A 13,286-nucleotide genomic window follows, 5' to 3' on the forward strand; every position below is an offset into this window, starting at 1 on the left:
TAGGAAGATGGGGGAAGAAAGAGGAGCACTGAAATTTTTTTTTTCTGTTAGGGACTGTTAGACCTGATGCATAAACACCAATTATCTATGTGCTGTCTGGGTATCAAAAGGGTAGCCAGGTTATTTCAGCTGTACTCCTGTGGGTAAAAGAAGATAGAGGCAATAGATTAGAGAGCTTTGACATTCCAGTTGTCTGTATGCTCAATTCCTCAAGGAAAGGAGTGCTCTATGCATCTTCTTCTTGTCTCCGGATGCCAGTGAAGAACAGTCCCAGCAGACTGAAAGCTCATCCATTTCCCCTCTGCCAGAGAGCAGCTGCTTTGTACTCAGGTGTGGGTGTAAAGGAGGGGGACAGTGCACACAGTTTGCAGGTGTCATTCACACTGTAGAGATGCTCCTAGGGAAGAGAATATCGGTGATAAAGGTTGTGCCTTTTTGTGAGTCACCATCTATCAGTATTAGCTCTATTTTATTTAGTTCTTCCTCTCCCCTCCTATTTCTCAGAGCTATTTCCAGCACTCAGCATTTCTCTGTGACTGTGATGTATCTAACACACAGCTATGTTCCTGGAATTATTCCACTAATGCAGGAGAACTTGTTTATCACCTGCATGATCAAATAGATTGCTTAGATCAAAATCTGCAAGAAACTTAATGCTGGTAACCTTTCATGTTGCAAAATAGAACAGACAAATTTACCTGCACAATGAGTGTGCAATTAATAACCTTTGTGCGTCTTTAAGTGTTTTTAACTGCTGTACTTCAGCAACTTTTAAAATCTTGCGTGCTGCAGTTCGACTTCTAGCTTTATATCCAGTGTAATTTTATTCTTAATTCCTTCACTTCTTCCAAAAACTTTGTGTCAGTAGGTTGGATGTTGACAGAAGGTCTCACTTCTAACCCTGAAGAGAAATCTGTCTTTGAGCAACAACAGTGTCTGAAAAGGACGAGGTTTTCTTCCCTAATGTCAAAACCCGCTGTTTTTTCAAAATCAGACAAAACTGTAGGACATGTTGTGAGGGAATAGTTATTTTTAATAAATAGTTGTACAGCTTTGTGAGAAGCATTATCTAATCAATAGTTTTTATTTACTAGAATCAATATTATTTAATAATGTTCCCTGCTGAGTCAAATCAGGGTGGTCTAGACATGATGTAAACTTAGAGCCAATGGTGTTCCCTTTTCAAGGAGCCTCTAAGAGCCATCTCTGCCAACTGGACTTGAGGAGCAAGTAGAGCAGCTGGTAGGACAGTGATCTTCAGACAGTCGGTGTAGGAACAGTGGATCATTTGTTGGTGTCTGAAGGCAATTGCTTTCTCATGTATTTTAAGTGAGGTGGAGGCACAGGATTAAACAGCAGTTCTTCTGATCTTGAAAAGAGGTTTCTCCCACTTCGTAAGAGTGGAGGAAAATACGAAGAAAATTAGAGGGCAGAGAAAGGGAGCTGATTGCAGTGGGACATTTGTGCCCATGAAGAGAGTTGATCTCACCTAAGTCAGCAGAATATGGTGGTTGAGATGGGCTGAAGTCTGAGAAGCTGGATGTTTGTGGTAGAAAAGGAAAGTAGGGGAAGTGAGGTGATATCAGCAAAGTGACATGGAAAAAATAATCTGTGCACAGTTTAAGTGGAGTTGGTAATGATCAAAGTATGAGAGAACCTATTGTGGACAGAGGGATCTTGGTACAAGGGTGAAGAGCAGATTTTTTGGCATAGGTTTCCAAGCTATTAAAGTTCAAAGAAGGAACTTCAGCAGTTGTGATCTGAGGGTCAGCAATGATGATCTGGTCAACCCTAGTAAAAAAGGAGTTTTCAGTTTAAAAAAAAAGAGCCACTACATGATTTTCTCTATATTGAATATGATTGAGTCCTGAGGAGATTTTTTGATCTCGATCTTTCTATACTGATGGTAGAATGTTGTTCACATTCTATTAGTCCCTGAGAGGTTGCATATGTATTTATGAGAGGGGAACAAAGCCCAACAATTGGGCAGTGGTTGCTATGATGTATGTATTGCAGTAAAACATTATCTGGGTAACATCATTGTCTTCTGGAATTAGTGTGTTCTACAGAGTTTACCTCTTCATGCTAAAAAGAAGTTGTACTGTTCCAGAACTATCAAAATTATTACAAATCATTAACTACGGCAAGATTCCATTGTCCTTCTAGCAGTGTGCTAAAATAAACATTTACACTCATCTTTCTTGTACAGTATAATACAAATTATCTTACAACAGGCAGATCTCTTAACAAAAACTATTGATAGCCACAGAGAGCCAGATCTGAAGTTACTGTAATTGGAATTGTTTTATTGAACCCTTTCAGAAAGAGTATTTAAGTAATCACAACCTGCTTTTTGAGTGGTTTGATAGCAGAGAAGCAAAAATTACTTCTTCCACTGGTGTGGAACTATTTTGTAATACACTTTTCCTCTCTTTATAGTTACGTGGTGAACATAGGATTGGTGGACAAGCTGTGTTGCTGTTTCCTGTCTGTTCAAGGCCCTGTTGATGAGAACCCCAAAATAGCAAGTTTTCTACAGAATGCCACGGCAGTGTTGTATGGAATTTGCCAGCTGTGTTTTGCTGTCAATGGAAGGTGGGTGCACTTGGTCTGTCAGCTCAGAACATGTTGGTCAGGCAGTGGCATCCTGCTGAGGCTGCCAACCAGAACTAGCCCACTGTGGGACACACAGGAATAGCTGGGAAAGCAGCAGTGCAGGAGACCCACTCTGCTCACCCTCTCACCAGCAAACTGTAATTAGTTACCTGCACGGAGGCTTGATTATTTTCAGTTATTTATCAGAATTGCAAACTTCACCTCCTTTACTCATCATTCCACACAGGGTTTTATCAGTGATCGTTTTAAGTGTCCAGTCCCAAGGACTTCAAGAGGTATTTTATTACCAGCTAAAATAAACTCTTAATTGATTTGTCTCTAGAGCAGCCTAATTCAGCTCTTGTTCTTTAAAATACCACCATCAGTAAGGGAGTTCTGTTTTCTATAAAGAAAGCTATTACTAGATTTGTCAGGGAAATTTCTAATGCAAAATGCTTATTGTTGTAACCTAACCAAGGTTGTGGGAAGTGTGCATGAGGCAAGTGCCTGCCAGCAAATCTGGACTTCTGTGGTCTACAGTAGGACAGCCTGACACTCATGTGAGTCAGAATTTCAGAGCTTTGGGCTGCACTTACTAGAACCTACCACCGTTACTGTTACACATTTCAGGAAAAATCAAGTCTGGCAGAACTTTACAATGCATTCCTGAAGGGTAAAATGATGCTAGGGTTGAAAAACTAGAGCTAACAAAATATAGGATAAGAAACAAAGCTGTAGGTAAGAGCTGTTGCTGGTAGCCAGGGACACAGACACATGGAAAAAGAACTGCAAGAAATATGAGCCCAAAGAGACCATCCCAACTTACTGAAATTTCCTTTTCTGAAAGCTGCCAACTTGGCATTTTAAATTGCAGGAGAGCACTGCCAGAAGTCAAATACTCACTAAATAAAATAATAAAAAAATCACCCTTCTGTTAGTGGAATACTAGTTCTAGCTCAGAGTGAGTAATACAATATTTGCAATTTCTGTTGCAGGCACGCACTTCACCAAAATATTAGAGATCTTTGCACCCCAAAATAGTACAGCACTGCACAAGTACATCCTTCAAGAACATCTGTTCTTTGTAGCAGCAGAATAATTTTGGAGGGTTGAGTGTTTTTCTTCCCAGTTACACCAAGAAGTATCTGATCCCACCACCTCCATGAACAGCAACACTTTGGATTTTCTCCAAAGGTGCTGGTTGTTCATGATTTCCAGGTTAGATTGTTCATTTGAGCATGAAAAGAAATGAGAGGAATGAACTTGGAGATTTCAAAACTGTTGTCTTTCAGATCAAAAGCTTTGATGTAACTGATTAGAAGGGCAGTTTAAATCACGTCTTTCATCACCTGAGCCTACTCTCATTTAAGCAGTGAATGCAGAGTGTAATTCTGTCATGTTATAGAAGTCCTCAGTGTTCAAGGTGATTTAAATGGAAAAAGGTACTGCCAAACAGAGATTAAGGTGGCAGAAACAGAGCTCAAATTTATTGAATTCTTAAATATGTCACACTACAGTAATACATGATGTGCGATACCTGATCTGCAGCACAAAAGGTGGCCCCTCTGTGAGAAATACAGATGCCTCTTTCATTCCTGGTAAATGCTGGTAGGAGGCAATGCAGCCTTTGCAGTCAGCTTTCTCATTCTCCAGCTCAGTTGATACATGCTTGAGCACCAAACCCCTCTGTACTCCCAGTCACCAACCACTCTGATCAGTAAACTTCTGAAGTTGTTACTGAAATTTGAAAAGCCCACTCAGTATTACAAGTGCTCTGACACTGTAGCATGAAAAGAAGTTTTGCCAAATTAATGGCAGGCTTTCACCATTGTTGCAAGAGCAATTTTGAAATGTTCTTTTGGTATATCCTCCTATATATGATGGTTCCAGGTTGGAAACTACTTTATGCTCCTTGATGGTAATGGGGGGATGGGGACACAAAATTAATCTGATTTTTTGGGTAGAACTTTTTCAGTCTGTTATCTGTCATGTAAAAAGTTGTCATTCCATATGAAATTCCTGAGAGTACTTTCACAGAGTGCTGTCTGTTCTGCATACAGATCTCGGCATGCAGCATTGAGTGGCATGGTGGGAAGCTGACACAGGACAGTAAATATTGGGTGGAGGACCAGGACCACCTCAGGGCTCAAACCAGCTGAGCACAACAATGAAATCCTTTATGAGCTGTGGGATCCTTCTCCTGTGCCTTCAGACCCCAGCAGGTTGTTAGGAACTGTACTGCAACTGTAATCTGCCATATCCCCAGAGGGCCAGAAATTATTGTTTAAATAGTTATTGTTTAAAACTCAAGTTTTAAACAATTAAAAGATCCTGTCCTGTGGATACAAAGTACATTGGGCCATTTCTGGAGCTCTGAGGTAGGAAGAGCTGTCAATCTAGACTTTACGGTCTTCCTCAAAAGCACATGTCATAAAACTCCCAAATTCAGCAGAATATTTCTAAACCAAGCTCTGAATTGATACCCAGTGTGTATTTGGACAGTTACTTCATGGAAAACAATTCTGTAGGCAGTGAAGAGATCTCAGTCAAGTCCCTCTGCATGTACCTCTATGTCAGGCAAGGTGTCACAACAATAATGATTATTAGAGAATAGCCTCAAATAACTTTTATATATATATATATATATATATATAAATCAACATTATGTATTAAATGAGGTCTATGGTTGATATAATGTAGATAGTAAAATTTTAAGGCATGAGTGAAGAGACTTCTTTTACTACTCTGGTAGACTTGTGGAAAAAAAAAAGTCCAAAATCATGGAGTTAGATACAGTAAAGAAAAGTCTTACTAATGTAGAAACATAAATTGGAGGATTTTCAATTTTAAAATCATAAAATGTTATTGAAATAAGGGAATCTATTCTGATCATATGTTATAAACATCCTATTATAAGAGAGGGATTTTCTTTCCATTAATGATCAAGGTCTTTAAAGAAGGTTTAACTTTGATATTGATCCTACTTTTCAAATTATCATTTTTGATACTGGCTAATAAATGCTTGATTGATTCTTTTAATTGAAATTTTGCTGTGGATGGAATAGGACATTTTCCAAACACTGTGGAATACATATAAAAGATCAATTGTTGAAAACCTTAATAATTTGTTACCCTCTTTCAAGCTTGTTTTGATACTTTATCCTCTTCTGTTACACAGTGAGAATTATTGCGGGTGACTTGAGACCTCCAACTGGAAGTCCCATTTTTCTGATGCTGTATTGCATCTGTAGCTAGCAGTGGAGATGAGAGCTCCTTCCTCCCTGATGATTTGAAAAAAAAGGTGTATGGGAGCTGAAAACAGGGCATTGTCCCTTATTGTACGTAGTGAGAAATCATAAAATGCAGCACGTCTGAATATTGAGCTCTCTCTGCTGAACAGATGAACCTGACATTTGATACTTAGGCTTGAAAATTGTGGCCCTGGTAATGCTTAACTGGTTTTTGCTCACCATTAAGAGTAACAGTAGCCAGAACTGAAAACAGAGACATTTTTATTAACCTGAAATAAAGCAAAATATTAGATACATTTTATATGGAATAACAGTGGCTCGTGTGGCCATATAAATCTCTTGAAATTTGTGTCAAATTCCAGATGTCCAGTAGCAATGTTCAAGATGATAGCCCTGTTTTCCAGAGTGTATTATTGTAAATATGAGCGATACAAGGCCTATTTTGGGCCCTCAGGTCCTGACTACACATATGGAATGTGCTTGGCTTGTACCCACAGGACAGAAAACAATGAGCAGGCTTGGAATGCAAGGAGCATTAATAAAGGTATGGCCCTGCTGCCCCAGCTCAGCCTTCCCTAAAAGCAGGAGGGAAGACTAAGTAAGAATCTCCATGTCAGGTCCTTCATCAGCATAGCAAAGGTTTTGTTTATGTTCCTATCTTTTCCTGTATTGCCCAGTGTTCATCAAGTCTAGATCCCTTTTTTCCTGTTTCTCTGGAAGTAAAATTGCTGTCCTGGAGGTTTAGTTAGTGCTCTGTGGAGGGCTAGAGTTAATGCCTTGTTTCACTTTTGCCCATGAGTATGAATGAATAAATTCATGCTAACACAGAGTTAATGCAAAGAGCAGGAGGAAACCAAGGGCAGTACTGCAGTGTAAGGGTCAGTCACTAAGGCAGAATGTTCTCCCCAGGAGCAGTAGAGTGGAGAGCAATAACAGATACAGGGAGGATAGTGCATTGTGCATAAGGGCAATATTGCAAATAATAGTCTCTCAAATCATGTGGGTTCTTGGGATACCAGGTGTTTAAAAATTTTGCTGTTTTCTCAATTTAGGAAATCCCTTCAAGCTTCCTTGTTATCCCAGGAAAATACAGTGTCAGAGCAGTGCAATAACTAAGTTGTTGCTGTTACATGTTATCTCAAACCAGTGGTGGAATATATATAAATGTGTGTCAGCAGCTGATGAAGTTGTGGGTTACAAGCTGCAGTGGATGAAAGCTGCAGATGCAGGGTCTGATCCAGGGAAACAGAGCCTGTCATGTCACAGATCCACAAGGAAGTGGGCTGGTCTGTTCTCATTTTATTACAGTAATTAAGATAATGTCTGTTTTGGCTGCTGGATGGTGAATCAGCTGCAAGTCTGTCTGAACCTTGGTTGTGCTTCTCACCACTTCCAAGGGACAGCAGCTCCAGCAAGTACTGTAAACTAACTCCAACTTGTGTCTGAAATTACTGAAAGGTTTCACTTCATCGCTTCTGTGCAGCACTGCAGTCCTTGGCTTGACAGTGTGAATTGTAGCAAGGTCTGACAGGTGCTAAATTCTTCTTTGCTCTTCTTTTATTATTATTTTGCCACTTTATTTTGACATCTCTTTCTAAATAAAGTAATTTAGAAGCAAAAAGTACTGATGATAGTTTTTAAATCCTAATAATAAAAAACCCCAACAGATTATATTCTAAGCCTCTTGGAAACTCATGTTTCTATTTCACTCCATGTTTTTAATCAGGAGTATATATTTCAAATATACAAACATTATAATGTATACCCTTAGAGAGGCTTGTCGGCTTGTTAGCTCAGCCTGGTTTTAAAACAATATATTTTCAGATATAAACAGTTTGCTCATATTGAAGCTTGGAGAAATTGTAGTTTTATACTGTTCTGCAGAGTATGCTGTTTCTTATCAAGCTGTATTGAAGTCCTGTTTTTAATAAATAGTGGTGTATTTTAAGCAATGAAGTACCACTGTTTAGTATCTTTCTTTCCTGTGATGGTTAGATCACATTTTTAAATTCTTAAACCCTTTTACCCTTTTTGTAAGTCATAGACCACATACCAACTCCTGAGACCCCATGATGGCCAAGCTGAAAATCACAGTGGCAACCCATAATGAAAATTCTGTGCATTTCATTAAACCTTTTTCTGGCTTTTTTAAGATCCTGCAGGTTGTTTGACTGTAATGTAAATATTTGTCTGTTTTTCTGTGTTTATATTTAACACATAATTACAGAGACTGGTAAAGTTTGAAAGCCTGTTTATTTTCCCAGCTATATCAGCCAGTGTCAAAAATCCAGGGAGTCTTGCTTCCCTTCAGGGATTAATTGAAGGGGTTTCATCCATGGTGACTATTTTACTTTTGCAGCTGTTGCAGACTTAGACTTTCTTTAAATAGTGAATTATGTGGACATGCAGCTATAGGAATCTCATCTCTTAACTTCAGTTATGTAAAGTCTGGATTTCTGCTGTGACATTGTCATCTTAAATTATGAAGGTTTTTAAGGGTTTTTGCTTCAGTCTGTTCCAACAGCACTGAATTTTCATTTGGCTTACTTTTTGAAGTGAACTAAAAATCTGCTAACTGTATAAAATCCAGTGTTGTGCAGACTTGACAAAAATCACTCAGAGCAGTAGATGCAGAGGTTCATGCTTTATTTTCCATCATCTCATACAGACTTTTTTCTGTTTTAAAGCCCACAGCAAGTATAAATAACTTCTTTTACCTTCTTACTGTAAACATTTAGGCTTAAAGTGATGTAACCAATACTTCAACTCAACAGGAGCCAGTGGCCTGTTCATATACATATTAACTGTAGTACAGGCAACATCCAAAATAAATTATTTCTGGAAGTTCCTTCAATCCATCAAATCTAGAAAACAGATTTTTAATTTCTATTTAACAGTTTTGTTCTGTAGTACAACTTCAAAATTTTTTGTTTTTTCTGTGAAAAAACTAATGCTTTCATTTAGAGTTGTTTTACAATTGACTTTTTAATGTACATTTTGATTCATTTTCTGCTCCAGAGCAGCACAAAATGGTAAAAGGATTTCATCCAGCAATGTAAGCTTTCTCATATGGAATTGTTTAAAAATAATGATGGAGTGAGAGTTGAAAGCAATCTAACTTTAACCTTTGGTAAAATTGGTCAATCTTCTCATTGCACAGAGCCAGAAGAAATTCTGTGAGTATCATATGCAGTAATTAATTTGGGGTTATCATTTGACTGTGAGTGTACTTTTCTGTTCTGTACTGCTGAAAAAGCTAAGACTGAAATTAGGAAATACTAGTTGGCAAGAGGAGCTGTGCTTTCATGTAATCCTGTGGCAATAAACGTTCTAGTTAGTCAAGTGTAACTAAGTGATGGTTAGCACATTTTGGCTACTGCATCCTGCAAAATAAATCCTTGGACATCAGAAGGCATTTTGAAGTGAGGAGTACTGGGGTGTCCAGAGACACACAAAGCAGAGCTGTGCACATGGTGGTCCCAGAGCTGTCAGCTCTCCCTCGTCTCGCAGCCATCCAGTTCGTGCCTCCCTTGCAGCCAGGTTGATGTGCCAACAGGACTTGGAACTTTGCAGCAGGGATCTGCTTAAAGGCACAGCTGGCAAGGCCAGGTGATGGCTCAGGAAGTGTCTCTGCTCACTCTGTTCACACACACTCACTTAAAGACCACAGAGCTTCAAAATGAAGATTTGGGACATGGATTCCAGGCAGAGGGAGAGGAAAGCCATGCCATAAATTGTGCAGTGTAGCCCCACCCAAACACACTTAAAACTCTAGTATTTTTTCGGTTTTTTTATTCTTTATGGAGTAAATCTTAGGGTCTTAAGGAAAACAGACACAACTATGTTGGTTTTGTTCTTACTGTGTTTTACTAAAGATCTGATTCTTCTCTCAGAGACTTGTGGCCTACTTATGCAGTCTGGAGTGTTTTTCGTACAGCACAGGTATTCCTGAGGTAGGACTGGGACGTTGATCCTGGAGGTAGCAGCAGAGGGTACAGTACTGAATAGCTTTTTCAGTAGCATTGAATATTCAGAGACTTTAAATAGAAGTAACTCAGAAATGATACCCATAAATGCTAATTTCAGATGAGATCACTCCTTACATGATCTGAGCAACTGCTTTGTAAAGATGTGAGGGGACAGTGGTGGAAACAGATGGGTGCCAGTTGAGCAAGTTGTTTTCAGCCCAAATACTGTCCTGCCATATTCACCTGAGCTCAGGGCTCCTCTGGGACTTGGGGGATGCCGGTTCATTATCCTGCTCTGCTTGTTTCTCTCCCTTTGGTCCAAGGAAGCGGTGAAGCTGTTAACAAATAAATTCTCATGGACAGACATTGGTTCGGGTGAGGTGGTGGTTTCTTACCTGCTTTATTTGCTTCACTAGGAAAAGTGAAAATGACAGAACAAGGCAATGATTGCCAAAACTTGGTAGTTGCTGAGCTCGTGGTTTGGTTTCTCCGTTGAAGACATCTGTCTGTAATCGTAAAAAGCAGGATTTGTCAGCCTGCCTAGGATCTATGTTGGAAATGTCACTGGAGCCAGTGTTTGTAACAGAGGGATGCAGGGTGCTCCTGATACAGATACAGAAGTGATTATTGAGGGTTGTTCTAATCAAGGGAAAGCTCCTTACTGGTTCTACTCAACAGGAGTATTCTGAGCCCTCTGAGTTTTTGCTGTCTTAAACTGAGGTCTTCTGATTTACAGATTATTTTAGAAAATGGTTCTGGCTGTCACTCCCATTTCCTTTGCTTTAAATGGTTACAAAAGGGAAAAATACCCTCATTTAAATTGTCCTTTTATAACGTTTGCTCATATAATCTGTCATATTTTCCTTTAATTATAAAAAGGAATAATATATACACTCAATCTTTGTAGTCTCTTTTGATATTGATACTTCCTTTTTTTTTTTTTAAAGATGGAAACATAGTGGATGAGGTAAAAACCAGACCTTGATGTAGCTTATTTTCATTGTTACTGGTCGCTGTATTTTATTATTTTAGTGTTTCCTTTGATTACCAGTATTGACCAAATGTGTTTCCAAAATGAAATTCAGGTAATTTATGTGATGGGTTTGAATTAGAACTCAGAGAATATAAAACTTGCTGTATTATTTTGGGGCTTGACTTTGTACTTGCCTACCCTCCACACGTTATTTAGCCTCCAGGGTAGTGATATTCTGAGTCTTCCTTAGTAGTTGTCCTGCATCATCTTCTGGATTGTTAATAATGTGAAAAAACATGAGTAGTACAAATCTTGGAGGGATTATGTTAAGTGCTTTTGAAAGTCTGGATGTGAGAATGGAAAGGGCTTAGTTATTTGCCTGTCTGTGCTGATATCCTAGATAACCAAAAACGTTCTCCATTATTTTATGTGCGTACCTAAAAGATGGCAAAGAAACCCAATTTCTGTGTGCAAGAGCTGTGCTGGTTTTGTACTTATTTGTGCTTTGCTGCCCTACTGCAGTGTCCCATAACAGCATCTGACTGAAGTAAGAAGTAGTGTGTTTTCCTACTGCTGCACCACTTCATTCTTAAATTCCTGCAGAACCATTTGATTAAGGTCATCTGTTCCCAGTAACTTATTTCACTACTTAGGTAGGCAGTTTGTTCCAGTGCCTGCAGCCCATCACTGCGGCAGGAGAGGCTCCAGGGAGTTCTCCCACTGCTGCTGGCTGCTATTGCAAGCAGGAAAGGTTGAGAGCAGGCTACTGACCTGAGGGCATGGAGCCTCTACATGCTTCCAAAGTGCCCCCAGACTTCATGCTGGTATCAAGAGCTCGGGCACCAAGATATGAAGCAAGATCTTGAACAATACAGCTGCACTGCAATTAAAGAGAGCATTAGACGGTGCCCTAATTACTGAAATTCTGGAAATGCTGTGGTTTCCTGGCACATTAGGCATCAGGTTTTCCCTTGTTCTCAGTTCACTGTTTCTCTGATATTTGGCTCTCTGGACGCGCTGCCTCCCAGGCGAGCGTTCCCGCCGAGCGCTGCTCCCCTCTCAGCCGGCTCAATGTTTCTTTGGCAGATCCTGGAACATATTTGACAATGCACGTCAGGACCCCACAGGACTAACAGCAGCTCTTCAGGCCACGGATCTGGTTGGAGTCCTGCACATGCTGTACTGTGTTCTTTTCCATGGCACCATCTCAGATCCAAACACAGCCAGTCCTAAAGACAGCTATGCCGCCAACACAGTCCAGGTTGCCATTCAGAGTTTACGTTTCTTCAATAGTTTTGCTGTTCTTGACCTGCCTGCCTTCCAGGTAACAGATGTTTTAAAACTTTTTGTAGTGGGAAAATGTTAATTATTGATTATATCTTTGGACTGAGTTTTGTCTTTAAATGTTAGGTTTCGTGCATAAAATTTGTAACTGTTGTTATATCTACCATATAGCTGTGGCTGATGAATTTAACCAAAAAGTGAAAATTTAGAATACATTACATGCTGAATCCAATCCATTATGTCTTCTAACTTCTTTTTTACTCTTCTGTCATAATGCTTTTTATGTTTAATAAGCCCGAAAAGTGTAAAAAGAAAAATCTTAGTCAAAAGCACAAAAGAACTTTTCTTAAGTGAAAGGATTTGCTTGTATCATAACCACATTTTACATTTTCCAGTGCTTTCAGGGGCCGCTTGCATTAAGATTGTGCAGCTGAAACTGATACCATTTTTTTTACCAAGTAAAATTTTGTTGACCAAAAATTGGAAATGCAAGTTTTCATTATTTCTATTAAAGAAAAAAATCCAAAATACTGCATTTTGAGTCCTGAGAAGGACTGCTTACCTTTGTCTGTGAACAGAGTTCAAGTGTAAATGAATCATTTTTGCCACACGAATACTGGTATATTTCTCAGGTAAGTTGGTAAAGTTGTATTGTTAATATAAAACACCTGCCAGAAAGCATTGCTTTGGAAACATGTTTAGTAGCATCAGTCTTACACAATTCAACAGAACAAGTTTCTTTTTCATTTAATGTGTAATTTGTATATGTTGTACCACACTCTTCATCTGAAATGCATTAAACTCAGCGAGAGCTTTTCACAAGTGAAGAATTTAGTGTGGCTCCTTCAGTTCATGTTTCTTGCCTTGGATTTTCAGTGCATTTGGTACTAATCTGTAACAACAGCAGCGAATTCTGTGTACAGCAGTGTTCATCTGTATGGCTGCAGCTGCAGGACCCAGTCCAGCCTGGGTCTCTTTACAGGGACAGAAGCAGGATATTTATTGGAGTTTCATTGCACACACTACTGACTCCCATTTTTTTCTGTAAGTCAAAGTGGTTCCCTCCTACACGTCATTCAGCACCTCTTGGTTTGAGACTTGGTTTAATAGGTTGTTGTAGGTATAACAGGTGTATGCCAGAGTCAGGCTTGAACTGGGACAGGTACAGCTTGCAGGGGAGCTATAGCAAATCACACTGGCTGGAGGGCTGCTCCC

General features: G+C 39.3%; 1 protein-coding gene across 2 annotated transcripts in view; it reads left to right on the top strand.

The window, feature by feature from the left end:
• SCAPER (S-phase cyclin A associated protein in the ER) overlaps window positions 1-13,286 on the top strand; it is a 136,163-nt gene that overhangs the window by 101,086 nt on the left and 21,791 nt on the right. For both annotated transcript variants that reach the window (XM_042021801.1, XM_042021800.1), the window contains exons 27-28: window positions 2,440-2,595; window positions 11,874-12,111. In XM_042021801.1, the coding sequence (XP_041877735.1) occupies window positions 2,440-2,595; window positions 11,874-12,111 (394 nt within the window). The remainder of the gene's footprint in view (window positions 1-2,439; window positions 2,596-11,873; window positions 12,112-13,286) is intronic.

Source organism: Corvus kubaryi, unplaced genomic scaffold, assembly GCF_017639235.1.
Source record: "Corvus kubaryi isolate FWS band 111438036 unplaced genomic scaffold, C.kubaryi_AGA036_p1.0 37172, whole genome shotgun sequence".
NCBI lineage: Eukaryota > Metazoa > Chordata > Aves > Passeriformes > Corvidae > Corvus > Corvus kubaryi.